The 20,063-nt window shown below is 42.3% G+C and overlaps 2 protein-coding genes across 4 annotated transcripts; one reads left to right on the top strand and one right to left on the bottom strand.

Annotated features, from left to right (window-relative positions):
* Nucleotides 1–267: 267 nt before the first annotated feature.
* Nucleotides 268–13,181, top strand: patz1 (POZ/BTB and AT hook containing zinc finger 1). 3 transcript variants are annotated; one of them, XM_070959242.1, is made up of 6 exons: nt 268–2,458; nt 4,064–4,127; nt 4,245–4,416; nt 5,755–5,913; nt 8,712–8,924; nt 9,355–11,817. In XM_070959242.1, exons 1-6 carry the CDS (start codon nt 1,212–1,214, stop codon nt 9,831–9,833), a joined length of 2,334 nt encoding a protein of 777 aa, XP_070815343.1. In that variant the 5' UTR covers nt 268–1,211; the 3' UTR covers nt 9,834–11,817. The 3 variants fall into 3 exon arrangements, with proteins under 3 accessions (XP_070815343.1, XP_070815344.1, XP_070815345.1); XM_070959243.1 differs by lacking the exon at nt 8,712–8,924 and having other exon boundaries at nt 9,355–13,181; XM_070959244.1 differs by lacking the exons at nt 5,755–5,913; nt 8,712–8,924 and having other exon boundaries at nt 9,355–11,823.
* Nucleotides 13,182–14,257: 1,076 nt separating this feature from the next.
* LOC139327744 (solute carrier family 2, facilitated glucose transporter member 11-like) lies at nt 14,258–19,868 on the bottom strand. Its single transcript, XM_070957688.1, has 12 exons — nt 19,848–19,868; nt 19,115–19,213; nt 17,954–18,114; nt 17,094–17,218; nt 16,712–16,841; nt 16,230–16,378; nt 15,792–15,979; nt 15,584–15,694; nt 14,943–15,044; nt 14,792–14,867; nt 14,573–14,700; nt 14,258–14,452 (listed from the first exon to the last, which is right to left on the bottom strand). Exons 1-12 carry the CDS (start codon nt 19,866–19,868, stop codon nt 14,258–14,260), a joined length of 1,485 nt encoding a protein of 494 aa, XP_070813789.1.
* Between the last annotated feature and the right edge of the window lie 195 nt (nt 19,869–20,063).

The following is a 20,063-nucleotide window of genomic DNA, read 5'->3' as shown; positions in this document are numbered from 1 at the left end:
TCCATTAATTGGCCAGGATGATCCATCTGCAGATGTTAGCTTGTTGTAGATAGCACAGCATTGGCGATTATGTGTGGGACAGTAACTGAAAACACTAATCAGTGCAGAAATGGCATATTCAAGGTGTTTTCAGAAGTGTTGTCCACTATTTGCACGTTTTTATTGCACAACTCAGTCACAATTATGTAGTAATCACATCTAATAGATCCTTATCATTCAGTACAAAACAGTACTGATCAGACTCTAGTCCAATGCAATGGGCTACAATAAGTTCTATCTTCAGTTAAGCTTGTAATGTTGAGTATTGAGACTGTCAGGGGTGTTTATTAGTGTTGTTTTGGTGGTGAATGGATTATATTGAAGCTTCTAATACTCTGCCATCCTCTTGTATACAGGAGTAGACAACGTAAGTGGCAACTCAGTTTAAGAGTCTCGACTTTAAGGCTAAAAAAAAAATCTAAAAACTGATTTCTAAAATGAAATTTGTCGCTCTGAAACCTGTTCAGTGTTACCCACTCTCCAAACAATTCAATTATTTCCACAAAATATTTTTCAATAATACTGGGTTATACGGAAATGAGCGTCTATTGTCGTTTGTTTCCTTTTGTGTTTAATTTCACTGGTACATTTTTTTTTTTTTAATTGTGTTTTAGTCGAGCCAGAACTTACCTGAACTGATTGCACAGTGTGATCATTTTGCATGTTTGTTGATGTGTGTTGGGTTTACAGTCTGCGCTCGTACAGAAAAGGAAAAGGGGCTTTTCGTCTTCATGCGTGGTTGGGGGAGGGGTTTTACAAACAGACCAGGCAGGAAGAGACCTGCGTGTTAACATTTTGGCAGAGCTAAAGCCACGAAAGACCCCTGCGGTGCCGGGGCTCGACTCCTCCAGCTGCCCTTACAATGAGAAAATCATGAAAAAAATAAGACACAAGGTCAGTATCAAACCCCAAGAGAAACATTTTTCACGAAACAACAGCGACCCCCACCCCTCAAGAAACCAGGGTCAAAGTTCACAGGAAGCTGGGGGGCTGCCATTTTTCCCTGCTGCTGCTACTGCTAACGTTTAACGTTAGATGCTAAAGCGACGGGGAGGGGCGGTTGGTTTTGGATCCTGTAGCTAGCTGGAATCAACGGCTCGAAATCGATACACAAAATCCGTCATTTCTCCTCCCGTCGTCGCTAACAACCATTGTTATTGGATGAATTCGGCATGGAGAAGGTAGCGGAGCCGTCTTGGACTTCTTCGTACACCTACCAGGTGAGCAAGCACAGTGCGGAGATGCTACACAACCTCAACATTCAGAGGAAAGATGGAGGCAGGTTCTGCGATGTGATCTTACGCGTCGGCGAGGAGAGCTTCCCTGCCCACAAGGCTGTGTTGGCCGCGTGCAGCGAGTATTTCGAGTCGGTCTTCAGCCGCCAGACGGAGGGCGACGGCGACGCCAAGGAGCTGGAGATGCACACCATCAGCCCGAAAGTTTTTAAAGACGTTTTGGACTTCGCTTACACCTCCAGGATTGTGGTGCGACTGGAATGCTTCCCGGAGTTGATGACAGCTGCCAAGTTTCTGCTGATGCGGTCAGTCATTGAGATATGTCAGGAGGTCATCAAACAGTCCAACGTGCAAATCCTCGTCCCGACCTCACGCGGAGGAGACGCCAGCCTTTTCCAGGCCACGGGGGCCACCGAGCTGGGGTTCCCGGTGGCACAGCAGGATCTGGTAAACGGAACGGGAATGCTGGTTAACGGTCAGAGCTTTGCTAACAATGCACCGATGCATGTGGAGGGGAGCGAAGACGCCGCCGCCGTGTTATTGGAGGACGGCGGCGAGCCGTCGGTGCCAATGTTAGAGCCTGTTGAAGGACTGCCCGTTTCCCCATCAGCGGAAATACCGGGGAACGCGTTTCAGCACGACGCTGGCTCCCCGGGGTCGAAAAGGAGCAGGGGGAGACCAAAGAAAGCTGGTGGGATAGTGGAGGCTGTGCCATTTAATCACAGCACCCAGAAAGACAATGGGCTGTTTCCTTGCGGGACATGCGGTAAAGCTTTTACAGAAGCTTCCCGCTTGAAGAACCACGAAGCGCAACATGGAGCCCACACCGGCGGTGTAAACAACGGCGGTGACAGCCTGTCAACAGCGGGCGGCATGTCTTTAATGTCTCAGCCGGGTCTGGTGGAAAACGGCGTGCAGTTACACGGAGGGCTGACGCTGGACAACGGCCGCAAACGGGAAAGGACCAGGCGGCATGTCGGTTGTGACATTTGCGGTAAAGTTTTCCGCGACGTTTACCACCTGAACCGACACAAGCTCTCCCATTCCGGGGAGAAGCCGTACGCATGCCCCGTGTGCGGGCTCCGGTTCAAACGTAAGGACAGGATGTCGTACCATGTGCGGTCCCATGACGGGTCTGTCGGCAAACCGTACGTGTGCCAAAGCTGTGGTAAAGGCTTTTCAAGGTGAGTTGACCCGCGGATAGCGTGGCCTGTGTTTTACAGTTGTTAAACAAAACAATGCCGTGTGCCTCAATGCACAGTTTGCAGCGATGTTTCCGCATCATAGCAGGCACTGATGGAGCAGTTCGTGTCAGCCCTGCTGCTCCTGTTCAGCAGGCTGCATATCAGCTGCTGAGATGCGCGCACACACACGAAACGTAGTCAATGGCCAGCAGCCTGAAGTCAGGATCTAGTCCAAAAACAACAAAATTAGGCTAAATTTGTAGTCATTCTTGAGAGTTGGTACCAATTAGCAGAGACAGGTCAGGGATCAAACCCTGAAGTAAGTGTGTTTATTACTCACGTTGTGCGGACTTAAATCTGTTTACACAGTCACATTCAGGGGAATAAGAGCATTGCTTGGAACTAAATGCAAGTCCCCATAAGGTGAAGCATTAAATTTTAGGGTATAGACTTGGGTTAAGGTTAGGGTAAAGGTTAGGTTTAGGCAAGTAGTGGCTATGGCTATGGTTCGGGTCAATCTCCGGTAAATGAATGTAAGTCCATGTAATGTCCCCAAAGTGATGAAAACTTATCATGCGTGCATGAGTGTGAATGTCTGTAATCATTCATTAAAAAGGGATTTTTCTGAAAGCCATGACACTCTTAATCATTAGCACACACCAATCTTTGGGTTTATTGTGTCAGAAACTGCACGACTGTCACTGAGTGACTTGTGTAATTTGGCTTCAGCCACTCAAACCAGTTTCCCAGGCTCAGTGTTCTCAGGCCCTGTTGCAAACTCACTGTCACCACCTGCTGCTGTGGAGGTTAAAATACATGCGGATGATAAATGAAGAGAGGTCCAAAGTAGTTTGACGCTAACTTCTAAAAAAATGCAAAAATGTGATGAGGGAGAAGGTGGAAGTTTGTGACAGAGCCATCAGCAAGTTTGTGGTGTGTGGATTCATTATTTCAGCATTTGGTTGGTAAATGGTTGCCGCACACGCCACATAACGAAAACATCCAGGATCTTATACGGACCAGGGAGCGGGGTGTCATGACTGTATATTTTTCTTAATGTTTCATTGTTTTCAGTTTCTTACTCGATGTGACAAATTCAATACATCAGTCAGCCTCTGGTATTTTACAATACTGATATAGTAACACCACACAAATAAAATACAATGTTTAGACATAAAGAAAATGTGGATTCACAAAATCACACATGAATAACGAAGTGGGTCGTCACAACAGAGGCAGTAGTTTCACGTTAGTTTGCGCAGGAAGTTCAGCACCCACCAGAGTAAAGTGGATATTCTGAGGATAAAAATGTGGGTATTGGCTGGCTCTGCTGGTGGTTGTTGGTGCTAATGTAGGTCTAAACATTACATTAGTCACCTACTGCGGCTTTTGTTCTTCAGTCTCTAAGATGTGTTGTAAAATGTCTTCAGAGTAGTGCATGCTTATGCTAATCTTCAGAAAGTAATTAAGAAAGATGAATAGAATGAGTGTCCTTGCTGATGCTGATGGTAAGAAAAGGCACATTAAGCTGTGTGGAAATGTATAAAAAATTAGTCATACATCCACTTGACAAACACAAACATCATTTTCCTTTTTTCTCTCCAGACCAGACCATCTGAATGGACATATCAAACAGGTTCACACAACAGAGAGACCCCACAAGTGCCAGGTAACATTTAAGATCTACACATCAGACTTTATCTCTTTAACTCACAGCCCAGCTAATGATGGCTTGAAACCATAAAATGTGAGAAAAGTTGATAACATGTTCATTTCCGTATCGCAGATTTGTAACGCCTCTTTTGCTACAAGAGATCGTCTCCGGTCACACCTTGCATGCCATGAGGACAAAATCCCCTGCAAAGTTTGTGGCAAGTTTCTGCGAGCTGCCTACATGACAGACCACCTCAAGAAACACAGTGAAGGAACACATAACTACTGTGGCATCTGCAACAAAGGTAATTATTTAGAATACAGCATACAGTGATACACCACACTGTTACAGGCTCCTCGTGTCCAGACAAATATTCAGCATCGAAGTCAAGGGCGTTCAGAGGATCAACACTTGCAATAACCCGGCGTAGGTATTCTGCTGTGGGTGTTTGGCAAAAGAAGGAAGGTCACTGAAATGAACAAGGTGGCTGTCAAATTCTACCATCAGTGGTAAAATATCTTCAACAAAAGTTCCAAAATATGTTTATTTTCTCCCTGGAAACCAGAGGAAGCACAAACATACCCCAAAGCTTTGTTCAGGGTGTGTGTCGTCCCTTTTGGGTGTCTTCTGCTTCCCGATTTGATGGTGCTACTCAAAGTTTTTGTAAACTCAGAGCCTTACATGATTGCCTCTTACTTTTGAGGGTAAAAGCTACTTTTCAATTCCAATCACTCCATCTGGACCATGCACTGTGACTTTCAGGGACAGGCTGCATTGAGTCGTACAAAACATTTCCGATTCTTTCTTTGCTGTCTGGTCTGTGGACAGGATGAAAGGTCTCATACTGAATATGGCAAATATGTCTGAAAGTTGGCCTTCACCTTGTACATAAAGTCTTGGCGCCACATGCTGAAAATGTTTTTCAGCCTTCTGCTTTTTTTTGTGCCCATTGAGCACAAACACTGAAGTCCTCTATTCAAACCAGTTGAGATCATGCTTTATTCATTAATTTTACCTTAATGTATACAGGGAGGTCCATACAGGGAGATACATAAGACAATAAGAGCAACATTACATTTACAGATACAAGTACAAAGAAGATAAGAAACAAAAAATGTTCAAAGCTGCAACTGAAATAATGAATAAAGTGGATTGAAGGGTAAAAGATTAAAAAAAGTCATCAAACCAGCAATAACAAGACGGCGGATTAAAGCTGAGTTAAGGGGAAATACATCATTATGTTCTTTATCAGTTGTAAGTGACAAGCAGCCTTCTTGGTTACCTGCAGATGCATCCGCTGATAATCAAAGAATGAAATAAGGATAAAAGAAAGAGATTAGTTTTTGAAGAACATCTCTTCACAATGTTCTGCACACTTTGTTTCTGTGGGATGGGAATTTTGATTTGTGCCTCTTGCCCATGTTATAATGATGCTCTTCACTGTCAAAGAGATGGATATTAATTTAACTTCCCCTCAATAAATCATTAGTGCTCCAGAGTGTTTCTGGTCGAATCAGTCCAGACGTCTATCGGATCATCGCCATCCAACAGCCTGTCGGTGTGTAACAGGACGCCCCTCCTCGTAGTCAAAGGCCTCGAGTGTGTCAAACAACTGCCTTGTTCTGTGTTCTTCTGGTCCCAGGTTTCTCCACTGCGTCCTACCTTAAGGTGCATATAAAGACACACCATGGCTCTCCACTGCCCCCCTCTGCCACAATGCACACCTTCCCTGAGCCAAGGGGGGAACTGCAGATGCACAACGGCAACCCTTACCACATGGGACGCCAGTGCTCAGTGGAAGGCAAGCAGCCGCCCGCCCCATCCCAAACTGTCATGTTTCTGGCTTTTCATTTGCTCTGCTGCTTTTTTGGAGAAACATGCTGCTGCATCTTTGTGTATGTTTAAAACACAAGCATACATCGACTTCTGCCGCCCAGCTTTTTGCTCAAACATTCACTGTTGTGCTATTTCATGTGCTGGTTGTCTCTCTGCTAGCTGACCGGTGTCTAGTCGGGGGGGGGCAGTGTAAACAGAACCTTTCTGGTGATTAGGTAGAGGGGAACAGCTGGAAGTGCTGCACACCTCTTTGGATACATTTTCTCTGTTCCCTCACTGCCTCACCATTTTTAGTCAGTAGTGCCACAGACGGAGCTGAAAGAGTGTCCTTATAAGTGTCACTGACTCATGTCAAAGAATTACAGAAATGGCTGGAGGACATTGGCTGGAGGCCTTTTATGTTGCACTTATGAGCAGCACATCTTTTACTATAGAATGAGTGCAAGTCAATAGGCAGACGACTCATTTACTGATATATTCTACAGAACTGAAACTACCATGGAAATCATGACCTTTTCTGTAGTTTGACAAGTAACACACCTGCTAACGTGCACCTATGGGATTGTTATTTAGCTGGAAATTGGGAATATAAAGCAGACAGTTTTTAAGTTCCTATTGCCACATCCAGAAGTTATCCAGACTTCATAGTTTGTGATTTTTACACATGCTTGGAGTGCCAATTTCTTTTTCTTTCTTTTTTTTTTTCCTGGTATGTGAGTGTCTGTCCAGCATGGCCATGGCATCCTATGGTTAACAGTGTCTTGTTTACTGCTTGGCTGATCCATCGGCAGTTGTTCAGCAATGCACAGTGTTGCATGATCGTCTTAATGTGTTCTCCATTTGCCCTGGATTCATTGAAACTTTTGTAGTTGTTCTCTTGTGGGAGAAGCAGTAGCATAGAGACAGTGCACAGTGAGCTGAGAGCCGCAACCACGATTGGCAAAAAAAAAAAACAATATGGAAGACCGTGTTTATATCTGTGATTGTATTTGTAACTCTGCAATTGCATGGATAATCAGAGAAATTTGAAAAATGTGCCATTCGGCTATTTACCAAGCTAAGGTTGGCTAACCAAATCATTGGTTGTAATGAAGCTGCCTAGTGAATCATTAAAACTGATCATGCCCTGTCACTTTGTTTACCATCTTTTAAACTGCATCATGGTAGACATTTTGCTGCAGGTGCTTTAAACACACATATTCCTTGATAGATATTTGCCATTATCCTTTTGTGAGTTATTTTTAGAGATTGTCTTTTTAATGAGTGATATTATCAGTCTCACTACCACAAATACGAATCCATTAGCACTGTATTGACCTTAACTGGGGAAAAGCTTCCTGCTTTGGCAAGTGGAGACTTGAAAAGCTCATTAGAAGTCAGCCGATTTCCTCTGAGGTGAATCCAGGATGGTAAAATCAGTTGTGGTTGTCATAGCATCTGCCAGCCAGTTTGTGACAAGAACAGCATGTCACGCTACGCAGTGACTCACAGATATGCATAGTCAAAATGTCAAATGGTCAGTCGTGTTTTTCTTGTGTCCTACGGGCAGCATTTATTGTTTTTGTTTGCCTTCTCAGGTCATGATGCGAGTTTGTCTTTTTTCAGCTTATTTCCGAGATGGATCCGTTCAAGGATAGCATGGCTGAAGGGTTAGATGATTGGCTGAGTCAGTCTGTGGTGTCACTAAATGAGCCGAACTTTAGTTACAGTAGCAGTAAATGTGTTTTCCTTCAACACCGTGGACGACAGTTTGTATTTGTGCATATTTGACTGTGACACAACAGATAGATATCATCTAAGCAGTTACCAACAAAGCTAACAGCGCTGACTGCTGCGGCTTATCTGAATAGACGGTCTAATGATAGAAGGCGTTGTACACTGTTCAGAGCGTAAAGCCTCTTGAGGCAAATTTGTGATTTGTGATCCTGAGCTACATAAATGAAATTGACTTGACTGAATATTTGAGCAATGAAATTTAAGTAAACACTACTTAGCATTTGGTGAGCTGAGAATTCTTGGCAATCGTTTGGTTTTAATGATTTAACTCTGAGCGACAAAGCTCATTGAATACACGAGCAGAAAAAAAAATATGATTTACTTTTGGAAATGGTCATGGCCAAATCGGTGTACTGTCACTATATTTACTGCAGTTTTCACTGTAGTCTTCATTTAGTGTCATGCCAGTTGTGAGAGAGGCAAGTTGTGTGTGTGAACAGTATGCTTAGTTATGCACAATATGGGCTTTTCTCACTGCGATCATCAGACATGTCACAGCAGGACGCACAGATGACACTAATAACACGAACGATGGCTCTCTGTTCATTTATGTGTGTCAGTGAGCCAGCATGCACAATAGCAGGGTCCTAGCATTGCTACTGCTTTATTAAATGTGGTCATTTTTAATGTTTTTAATTCCACCTGTGTTTAAAAAGCCAAACTATCCCTGTGCGAAAGGTCTGTAGTCAAACAGCTCATAATTTGTTTCATTTTATCTGACAAAAGTAGCAACTGTATCAACTGTCAGTTCATTCACGAACACATCAATGAGTTAAGTGATTTTGCTAGAGGAGAAAAGAGGAGAAAGGTAATTAATTCATCACTCAACAACATTCACACTAGTAAACCTGTCTAGCTTGCTTTGTTTACAGACAGCTTTTCATATACTAGTGATGAAATGAAGGTGATTCTGTCCGTATGGTTTCCGCCGACCTGTTATGTCTGCCCCCCCCCCCCTTCCTTTCTCCCTGGCCGGGTGTTGTGTAGACCTGTGTGCCAGTCGCCAGCTGCTTCTCACCTCGTCTGAGGCAGAGGGTCGCTTTCATGGGCTCTCTGGACACCCAATTCTCCCCCAGCCTGGCCCCCCCGCCTTGGGCCTGCAGCCTGAGCTGCTCATGGGGAAGGCAGGTGGGGCTCCATATTTCTGGGAGTGTCGCTCTGGCGGGTTGCCTGGCTTCCCCGTCCATGGGCCTGTCTCAGGTCAGTACAGTCCAGCAAGAGGGTGGGTGGGGGCATGGTGCTAGCACTGCCCGCTGGTCGGATGAGCACAGCAGAATTATCAGTGGACACTGGGCAAATGGACTGAGATAGATGATTGTAGATTTTAATGCTATAGTCACATTTTGAAGGAAGTGTGCCTGTTCTTCTTACTGTATTTAGTGATTGATCTGTAAAATTAAGTCACAATTTGTTCTACTTGTGTTTGGTGCCTTCTCACTTTAGTTCTCAAGTTCAATTTCTAAGTTTTTACAGGTGACAGACATCTACTGGATTGAAATATTGGACAAAACCTGTTTTATAATTGATTTGTCCTAATTCATGCCTCCCTTTCCTCTCATTTCCCCTCTCTCTCTCTCTCTCTCTCTCTCTCTCTCTCTCTCTCTCTCTCTCCATGCTGTATTTACCACAGACGGGCAGGAAAACGCTGGAAAATGTCCTCATCTGGAATCAGAAGAATCAGATCCTTCATTTGGGGAGCTGTCCAACGGGGATGAGCTTAAATCTCCACACAAACCCGACGGGCCGGAGCTGGAGATGCCCTCTTTAGCCTGCAACGGAGCCTCCGCAGGGGCCCTGGGGTCTCCGGAAGGATCTAAAGCCAAGACGGACCCTGAGAAGAAGTTTACCTGCGGCATCTGCGGCCAGGCCTTCCGCACCAAGTCCTACCTCAACAAGCACCAGCACAGAGTTCACAAAGCCCAGAAGGCCCAGGGGGGTTCAGGGTCGGGCTTGAACGAGCTGGCCCCCGCCCTGACCTCTCCCTTCTCCCCTCAACAAAACATGTCTCTGCTCGAGTCATTTGGCTTTCAGATAGTCCAGTCTGCGTTCGCGTCCTCGCTGGTGGATGCCGAGGCCGGTCAAAGTGGAATCGACTTTGGAGGGAAGTGACGTGTTTGCTAAAGTTGTTGGAAAGCCTCTCGCTCTTAGGACAAAGCCAGGTTGCCCACAGAAGATGCTCTGTATTTGGGAATAACTTTGCCTCAAGACTACTTTTTCTGTTCGTGACATTGCTCAATGTGTAACCGATATTTTTGTCACAGACTGCCATACGATTCCTACTTTTTCTACTTTTTCAGAGTATGAAAAGTGCGTGTACGGTGTTTGAATTTTCTTTATAAGGAAACGACATGAAGGTTTTATGTCCTCTATCTGATGTGGATCTGTTGAAGTTCTGTTTGGTATGCTTTCATTTGGTTTCGCCTTGTGTGTTGTTGAGCTTTCTTAGCTGCACAAATATTTCTTGACATGAGGTGAATTATTTACTGCAACTTTGAAACGAGTAATTACTTCTTGTATGTTGGTGAATCCTGTATTTATGTTGTTTGTGTCTTTTTGAGAAGGATGTTGTTTTTCTTACGGACAGGGATTTAAATTGGCAGGTTTTCTTTAGTTTAATTAACTATTCCAAGAAACATTCCTAACAGGCCCGAGGCATATTTCTCGGCATATTTGGTATTTGCATTTTTCTTTGGCCTCGTACAGAAAGTGTCAGTTTGCTGCCCACTGATTAGCATTGATAGCTGTCATGGACCTTAATGAGTTACTATTGACAAGATTACGGCTGTGAAGCACTTTTAAAACGTCTATCAATAAAACTAATAAAAGCAACTGCTCAAAGCCCATCTGGCACCACAAATATATAATTTCAGCTAAAACTGAACTAAATCAGCTACCTCACAGAAGAAAGTAACACCGTAGTGCTTTGTGTGTCATAATCAGATTTAATGAATAAAAAGTTGGAGCAAATTGACAAACAGACGCCAGTCGCTCTTCCTGTCAGAAATTAGAAAGTCTACAGCTAATGAACAAAATTCTATTTAAGGCTCCAATAGTGTCCCAGCTTTCATTAATTTGTTTGCTGTTGTTTTGGTTTTTTTGTCGCCCTACTGGTAAAATTATGTGTTCCATTGCTTGAGCAAAGCCTTTGACGAGTGTTACCATTCACCGTTCACCTGAGCGGTGGTGTTGCTGGAGGGTCGTGCTCTGAATGATGCAGATCTCCTGGCGGCTCGCTCGGATGCGAAAGGCCCTTGATCGTTTTTTTTAATTAGATGATTCACAAAATGGATTATTCATCCGAAAAATTGGAGGAGAGGAAAGCCATTATTCTTATGATCTATACTGTGTACAGGATTACCTTTTTGAAAATGAATTTTCCTGGAATAAGATGTTTTTAACCTGTAAAATTTGTCTGAAACATGCCTTGAGCTTGGTAGGAATGAGTTTTGTATCCCCCCAAGATTTCTGAGTCTTGTTTGTTAGGTGTTCAATCAGTTGTGTACATTAAACAGGGACCAAGGTCAGGTATATTTTCAGTATATATTCTGAGAAATGTAGATTATATTTTATTAACTTATTCACGCCCTTGGTTTTGTGTACAGTTTTTGTTTTAATTGTCAATTGAATATCTAGTGAGTTGCTCATTTAGATAAATTTTCACTCTAAATTATCTTAAACGGAGATGCGTGGTTATGTGTGTGTCAGGCCGAGGAGTCGCACCCTGATCCACCAGCCTCTGGAACGACCAAACGTAATGCTACTTTTCGTGCGTCACGTGATTAAGCTCACTTTAATCCTCCGGAGTCTCTTCTTCTTGTGTTGCTCACCCGTCTCCTGTCAGATTGCCTTGTTCTGTTAGTAGGTGACATGTCTTGTGGTTTGCACTCGTAGTCGCTCGGTTAAGGCAGTTTATCCATCTGGGTGTCTTACAGTGAAAATGTGCTTAAACCAAAATGTTGCACCCGAGACATTCCTGTGATGAGATCAGACTTTGTTGGATAGATCCTCAAATCAACACGCGACGGGAGCCTCGAGTCCACTTTTACTGCTTTGATTTTTAAAAACTCGCTCCACGTTCACTGTAGTAGTTTTACATGTCAAAAAGAAAAAAAAACACACACACAAAAACACCATAAGTAAAGTTTCATTTGGTTTTGGATCACTGTCAAATTGTATCCAAACTAAAATCTTTTATTGATCTCTCATGCAACTCGCACATCAGATGAACATTTTGCTCATGGGTTGCTGTTTTTTCTTGTGTTGTAAAACCTGTATCACGATGCAAATCAAACACAGTCCAACAGTGAAGGGGCTTAGCAGTGTGCGTGTGTGTGTGCGTGCGTGTGTGTGTGCGTGCGTGCAGTGATAGCTCTGTAAAAAGAAAAAGGAAAAAAAGAGTATACGTGTCTGTGGGAGTCTGTTTCTGTGTTTGATCTGTGTTTCCTGCTTTCTGTTTAATTATTATTTGTGAGTAATTTAGTCTGTTAAATTCAGTACATTCCTATATTATTTATGGTTATGTTGTGATTGTAACACGTGTATATACCATTCATATACACATTCTATAAATATATATATAAATATATATGAACCAACCAATATGATCAGTGTTTGTCAATGGTGGTCCTGTACATATATAGATTTTTTTTTTTTTGCTTGTCTATCACAAGGAGGGATGTTAAGTTATGGCCATTTGATTGAAAGTGTAAACTGCATGTCCTGGCATGCGAGCTTAGCTGGGGACTGAATGTCGATCACTGGTTGGTGGCAGTACTAGTTTCGCTGTTCGCTGTACTGTCACTCTGCTCTGGTAGTGTTCATGCTGCCAGCTGCACAACTCATGTCTTTGACCAAGTGTTTTTTTTTTTTTCCTGTCCTTTTTTGATCCACTCTGCACTAGTATTTACTCCTTTAAAAGGTAATAAGGGTTGGTTTTTTTTTATCAGTTATGCGAACACAAGTGGAAGATGCTGTAAGGAAATGCTGTTGCTTTTGTTTGAGTGTTTTTCTTCACCGGGATGTATGATTTTGTTTTTGCTCATGTTGGTACTCGAGTGTAAAAGATGATTTTCAAGGATTACGTAGGCCTAAGTGTTTTGCTTTCTGCTTTTGGTCTGTTGCAAAGTGCCTTCCAAATACTGATTGTGCACAGCAGTGGATTAAAAAAGGTCCTCTTTTCTAAAGGTTAAGAATTGTACAGAGTGACTTGCATTGACACTTTTGTATAAAAACACACACAGAAAATGTACAATATGTTAACTTGGTATTTTATCATCGTACTCAACAAGATTGCTCTTAAAACATGTGAGCTACATGTTTTGTTATAACGTCTTTGGACATATTTCAATATAAGCATACTTTTCTATAGATATTTGTTTTTGTACTCTGTTATGGAGTCTCATCTCTCTTGTTGGTACAGAGATGAGCGTCAAATAAATTGCAATTGAAAAAGTTCCTACATTTTCTCTTGTAATTATTAGTGGTGGATAATGAGAGAGTGAATCCACCCAGGCCTGGCCATCAGGAGCTAAGGGCCCCTCGTTGGATGGGGGACGTGGTCAGATGTCAGGCCCTAACCTGATGTGGCAATTTTACAGGTACTCTGGTACAGCAAGATTCAGGGGGATCTACTTGGCAACGGTGGCGAGGAAAACTTCTCTTTGAGCGAAAGAGAGGGAGAGAGGACTACTACTGATAATATATGATTGTATATGATAGTATATGTGTATAATAACAATACAACAAATATAATTGAAATATGACTAATGATAATAACAGTAGCAGCAGGTGTCAAGCAGGGCTACAGCAGTTGGCATAACCACCATCCACAATACAGGGGCAGCCATGATTGATGACAACCTATGAGACCAGAAAACATAAGGACTCTGGGAGAGACACATGCATTAGTAACATGCTTTAATGGGACATTATGCAGAAGGAGAGGGAGAGAAGGAGAGAGGAGCTCACTGTATTGTGGGAAGGCCCCTGGCAGTCTAAGCCTATAGCAGCATAACTAGGGGCTGGTCCAAGATAAGCCTGAGCCAGTCCTAACTGTGAGCTTTATCAAAAAAGAAAGTTTCAAACTGCCCAGGATAGCTCGATATTTGTATGTTTTAAGACTGCTGAAGGGAAGAGGGGTGATGTAAAGCCATGCTTCTGTATAATGTGACTTAATCAAGCATCAAGCAAGACTTCATCCCTGTACTCAAATTCCAGACATTTTTACCAACGTGTCAATTCAGAATGTTATACAGTATCCTCGTGGTTTTGATTAGACTTCATGTTGGTTAAAATGTGCTAAATTGTATTATTTACTGTAGTAAATGCCAGTTAAATCTAGTAAATAAATAGAAAGTGAGACACAGTATTCAGAAGCATTTGCAAATGTGAATATATTTATGAACTCTACATAGTTAGTGACAGTGTTGAATGATGTATACAATTCATTAAATGTTTTTTTTTCTTTTACAGTTTTACTGAAAAAAAGTTTTATGCAAAAAAATATTAAAATTGATAAATAAACCATAAAAAAGTTATAATTTAGTTGTTAGATCAGTGTCAGTCATCTCAATGTCAGTGCCCCTGTTCTTGTAATTCAGTTTGCTGAAGTCCTCCATAATCTCTACCATTGTCTTTCCTTTGGTCTCTGGGACAAAATATAGCAGAAATGCTGCACTGATAACGCTGTAAGCCACAAAAATCAGGAAACAGAACTGGCCAAGTCCATCCTGTACAGGCACACATGAAATCAGACTGCGTTAGAGAAAGCAGCTGACATGACATAAAGATAAAGAAATGATGTATGAGAATTATTTGAGGTAACACACGACACACAGCGGATATCTCACCACAAGGTAGCTGAAAAATAGCCCCACGAGGAACATGCTCAGCCAGCTGATGGTCCCACTGATCACATACGCAGAAGGACGCCAGGCTTGTAGGAAGAGGTCAGCAGGGAGAGTCATAGACACTCCCGCTGAAAGAAAGAAGACAACATGTTTTACATTCGATGAAAAACACCAGTGAAACGTTCCACTTGTGAGATGAACAAACACGGGAAAACTCACAAGGTCCAAGTCCATAAATGCAGATGACACAAAAGATCAGGGCGATGTTCACATACGGGATCCATGAATTCAGATGCTGCATGAAAACAGAAAAATTTTACTATGTCCAACACCAGATGGAGAAAAGTGCTCTGTTGGTGGAGTGTATTACCTTGAAGGACAGCGAGACAGTAAGTACAGACATAGTGGCACCCATGAATAGGTAGCCGTAGCCCATCAGCTTCTTTCTGCCGGCGCGATCTATCAAGAAAGACTGACATGACACATGACATGACAAATAAACTCTACATATTTAATTCTTCATCACACTTCAGCACTTCTATTATCTTCCTAATCAACAATGAGGTGTTCACAGTGTCCTAAAGTGAGATTTTTATGTATTTATTTATATCACGTATGTGCTTCGTGTCTCTGTTTCACTGCTGTTCAACCAGTGGCCCTCTGGGGATAAATCAAATTGACCGTGAACAATCAAGGAGGCATTTATTAAGGAAGTTATTTAGATGATGGAAATATTCTACTCTTTATTTAATAAAAGAAAACCCGAGGCTTTCTGAACATCAGCATTTTCCTCTCTGTGCCTCTCTACTCATTATGTATATTTTTGATATTATGCTTCCATAATCACCTTGTTAGATCATGTGCAGTCTACATGTGCAGGTCCATAAGCTGAGCTCTGTGATATAAATATTTGTGCACTCAAAACCAAGATTTCGACTCCTTCGAGGACCAGGATCCCAGAATTAGCAGTAATGCAGTGCTTCAGTTTCATGGCACTTTGAACATACTTACACACAGTGCTACAGTGAAGAGCTCTGTTGTTCCAAGACCGATGGACAAGTAATGCATCTGGTCCTCTGGCACCCCTGACTCACGGAAGATGTCGAAGGCATAGAAATAGAGCTGGGTGAGAGAATGAAATGCAAGGGACCGATGAACCTAACATGCTGTATGAATGCACATATTTGTGTGATGGCTGGGAAAGTTAAAATGAGCATACAGCGTTGATGCCGCAGAACTGGACACCAGCACAGGGGATGACCAGAGTCAGTAGCTGCCATCGCACACAGCGAGAGGTGAGGACGTCCTTCACGGTCTTCGCCTTCTCTCCCTGCATGCTCTCTCTCTCCTTCTGCATGTCGTCCAGCTCCAGCTTTAAGTCGTCGTCCTGCCACAGCCACTGCAAGGCTTTCACACACATGTACATACAGTGTTAGACGTGATAAATCTGATGTTCATTTATGACCCAGTCTAAACAGTAAAAGTCTGCTGTCTGCTCTCTCAGGGCACTGTTGAAAGTGATCATACTGGAGGTTTAATACCTTTATTTTACAGCATCAAGGTTCAGGCACACCACTCATTTTAGAGACTATGTCTGTGGCACAAAAACTTTTAAACTTGCGATAATGTTTCTGCAGACTTTACTGTGTCCACTCACCCTTTCTGGTGCCTTCAATGTCTCCTTTGTCAATGTAAAGGTATCGAGGCGCCTCAGGGAAGAAAAGCAGGGTCATGAACTGCAGGATGGCAGGAATGCCGCTAAAAGCTAAGAGATATGGCCACATCTCTTCTGTACCCATCATCTCCCTAAACCAAGAGCAAAACAAAGACAATCAGCAAAGTGGCAGGGAAAAGGGAGCTACTGTAGATCAGCAACTAAGATAGCTTAATATGTTATCTGGACAAGTCACTTGGTGGTATTTAGTAAGACCAGGTCTGCAAGGTCTTGTACTTTAGTCAGGAACAAGAAGAAGTCTTTGATGAGAACAGGAGGCCACTAAATAGACAACTACCATAATAATGTTTAAGAGTAACTTGGCCTCCTTAATAAGTAAGTGAGTAAGAAGTTGTTTTTCTGCCCAGTTTGTCTTGACCAGTGTGTTTTTGTGTGAATATTTAGTGCCAGCTTTCAGTTCTCACTTGATCCCCATTATTTGACCCAGGACTTTTCCAAATCCGGTGAAGATTGAGGTCGTTAGAGTCAGGAAACCTCGAAGTCTCTTTGGAGAACTCTCTCCGATGTACATGAGGTGCACACTGAGGCTCAGGCCTGTGGGGAAGAGCAGGGTGAAGAGAAAAAAAATCCCCAAAAGCCTGACAATTTCTTTCTTTTCTTTTCTTTTTCAAAAAGGTTCTTTAAATGTGATTAAAAAAATCTGCTTTCATTCCTGTCAGGGTCATTGTAACTAACGATAACAATAATATTAATAACAATTCTGTGAAACCGTGCTATTTTCTGAGACCTTATTGTACCGTGAATATACCATCACAACCCGACACGCTACACATCGTCAGAACATACCAACATTATATCCATAGAGAAATCTTCCCAGCAAGATCATCTCAAATGATTTGGCCATGCGACTGAAGAGCATGAGAAGAGCAGCGACAATCGCCACAGTGTTGCTGAACAACAGAGCTTTTTTCCTGCAAAATGAGAAGAAACAAAGACATTCCATTAAGTTTTATACAAGTTATTTACCCTGTATGTCGTAGCCACTTTTTATTGTTAATGACAAATAGTTCAAACAATACCAGTTGCTTTTTTGAATGAATGGATATTTTCAAGCTTTGTAGCTAAAAGTCCCTGACTCTTAAGAAACCACATTATAGTTGCAGTAACGGAAACATTAAAGCTAGAGTAGGTAAGAAGCATTGTATTTTTTTTATATATTTGTTGAAATTGTCTTTACATGCTGACAGCAATAAATAAATCAAATATTCAGTATCTGGTATCTGTGGCAGTCGCAGGCCTGTAATAAGCACATCAATCATTTCATTCAGCCCAACTGAAATGACTGGATGGCCTACATGGCTGTCAGCCTATGTGCCTGCCCACTGCTCACTATTTACCTTCATTATGATGATGTTAGGTGTTTTCTTACATGTGAATAAGATGTGAATTAGATTAGATTAGATTTTGATTCATTCGTCCTTCTGCAAGGAAAAACCTTCCGTACAACCTCATCTTACAAAAAAACATACATCAAACTGCACAGAAAACATCAAATTTGACAAATACATACATGAATCCCACACCATACACCCAAAATCCACACAAGAGATATCAGCAAGTCATGGCTTGCTCTTACTTAACAAGCCTATCTGCCCACAGATGCATTTTTAGATAATGTGACCATGATGTGTGTGAGTGTCTCTCACCGGCCGTAAGTGACGGGAAGGCTGCCGCTGTGAACGGCGCCGGCCCAGGATCCAATACTTAACACGGCCACGATGAAGGACCAGATGAGCTGGTTGGTGGAATCAGCCACTGGAGCTCCATACCTCAACATCCAAGTATGGTTCACAAAACTCTGAACGTGCTGCAGAAAGGTGAGAGAGGTCAAAGGACGAGTTAAAGTGGCCGAACTTGACGGATCAGCAGGTGAAGGTCTTGTCTGAGCTCCTTCAGTGTGTGCAGCATGAAGGTCAGATCAGCCTGTTGCGTGCAGTGCAGTGTATTTCACTGCGGTTGGCTGAGGGAGCAGTGCTGGAGCTGGCGACAGCAACAGACTTAAAATCACAAACTTTTCCAGCACATATCAGACAGACGGCGGAGCAGTGACTCTAACAGACAGCTAAGATGGTTAAGCTGAGGGAAGCCTTTCCTGTCCAAAGCAGTAACTCTCCACAGCACAACATCTGCCCATCAGAGAGCTCTCAGTTCAATAGTTCCCATCTCAATGACCTTTGCTCATGGCGAATTTGTGCACCTTTATACAAATTTTTTAACAAACCAACAAAATGCACTCTTGTCTAATGTATATGGAATTCTATCCAACATTTCAATTTAATATTAAACTACATTTAGTGTATTGTCGTATATTTGTATATTGTGTATTCTATATATATTCTATAGATTTTATTATACTTATAGAGTAGTTAAACTGTTTTATCCTTCATCATTGTAAAATGTAACTTGTGGCCAATGTGCCAAAAAATGTCAGTTACTCCTCTCAGTAATAGAATAAAGCAAACTATGTAATTAAAATGTCATTTAAGTGACAATTTGTAAAAGGTGGAGTGTTTTCGACTGACAGACAGTTTAATCTTGCATTGTGTGAAGTATTTGCTTGAGCAGTAATTAAAATAATTCATGTCTCTACAGCACATTGCCTGTGTCAGACATCTTTTTTAAACCTGTTAGGAGAATGACAGCACATGGAAATAAGGCCTGATGTCTGCAGTGACTGCAGAGAGAACAATGATGAAGGGAAACAAACTGTATCAAGTGAGAGGGATGTTCTCATAGTTAGCTTCATTTCTGTAGCAAACGCTAAGTTTTTTTATGCACTCTTTGCATCCAGCTAATAGAAATCTTACCACTGCTGGAGAAGCGATGACAGACACTTGAAAGCCATACTGAAACGATCCTCCAATTCCCAGCACCAGCGTCAGCAGATAAAGCCTCCAGTACCGCGGCTGAAATGTGAAGTGGAAATCACAGCGACCTCTTTGGTCTTACAGTAGTTATTTACAGGACTTAATTAGACACTGCAGGCGAGGACAGTGGGAGAGGGAATGTGTGTTTCATTATCAGAAATGTTCTCCACATGTGTTAACCTTTGGGGTGCTCGGTAGACATCACACTGTGCTCTCACCAGTTCCTCTTTGCTCTGCTCTGTTATAGATGTTAGTTTAACCTGAACAACTTCACTTTTATGTTAGAAATGCAGACACAAAATGTCCAAATAAATCATATTATTCTTATTATTCGACTATATCACAACTTGTACATCATCTGTAAAGCACTTTGAAGTGTTTGATGTAAATAATTATATCATCAAGTATGAAATGCCCACGTGCTGAGAGAACATGAAGGAAAATTCACAGTGAAAATAGAAAAAAGAAATCAGGTTTTCCTGTATTTACTCGAGGTTTTCATGTTTAGTTTGTTTCTAAAACCTGACAAACGATGAAAATGATTTCTTCCTTCCATAATAAAGTGCTTCCCAAGCCGTAAATGGGACACATGGAGGTTTTTAGATCTTCTAACGGAAAAAGTGTTCAGAAATAAGATCACAAACAGCGCAGCAATGTCACAGCATTTACCCACCTTTCCGACTGCACCATCCATTTTTTGCTCTGGCTCCATGAACCCTGGCTGCAGAAGGATCAGAGGAGCAGCATATATGAAGGAAGCCTCCTGAAGTTACACATCGATAGACTTTGGTTGTCCATTCATGTTCTTAGAGCAAGATTGTCATGTTTTAACGCTTACGATAGGGATGACTAGACGCTGCACTAGATTCAGCCTGGTCTGTCTGGTTGA

The sequence above is a fragment of the Chaetodon trifascialis genome, chromosome 3, assembly GCF_039877785.1.
Source record: "Chaetodon trifascialis isolate fChaTrf1 chromosome 3, fChaTrf1.hap1, whole genome shotgun sequence".
Classification (NCBI taxonomy): Eukaryota; Metazoa; Chordata; class Actinopteri; order Chaetodontiformes; family Chaetodontidae; genus Chaetodon; species Chaetodon trifascialis.
The sequence above is the reverse complement of the archived record's forward strand: the minus strand, read 5'-3'. Positions and strand labels throughout refer to the sequence as shown.

Coding starts and splice junctions, on each gene's coding strand:
- patz1 (XM_070959242.1), top strand. CDS start 1,212: ATGGAGAAGGTAGCGGAGCCGTCTTGGACTTCTTCGTACACCTACCAG. Junction 4,417..5,754: donor CTGTGGCATCTGCAACAAAG/GTAATTATTTAG, acceptor TTCTGGTCCCAG/GTTTCTCCACTGCGTCCTAC. Junction 5,914..8,711: donor ACGCCAGTGCTCAGTGGAAG/GCAAGCAGCCGC, acceptor GGTGTTGTGTAG/ACCTGTGTGCCAGTCGCCAG.
- LOC139327744 (XM_070957688.1), bottom strand. CDS start 19,868: ATGGATGGTGCAGTCGGAAAG. Junction 15,695..15,791: donor AGTTCTGCGGCATCAACGCT/GTATGCTCATTT, acceptor TCTCTCACCCAG/CTCTATTTCTATGCCTTCGA. Junction 14,868..14,942: donor CTGTCTCGCTGTCCTTCAAG/GTAATACACTCC, acceptor GTTTTCATGCAG/CATCTGAATTCATGGATCCC.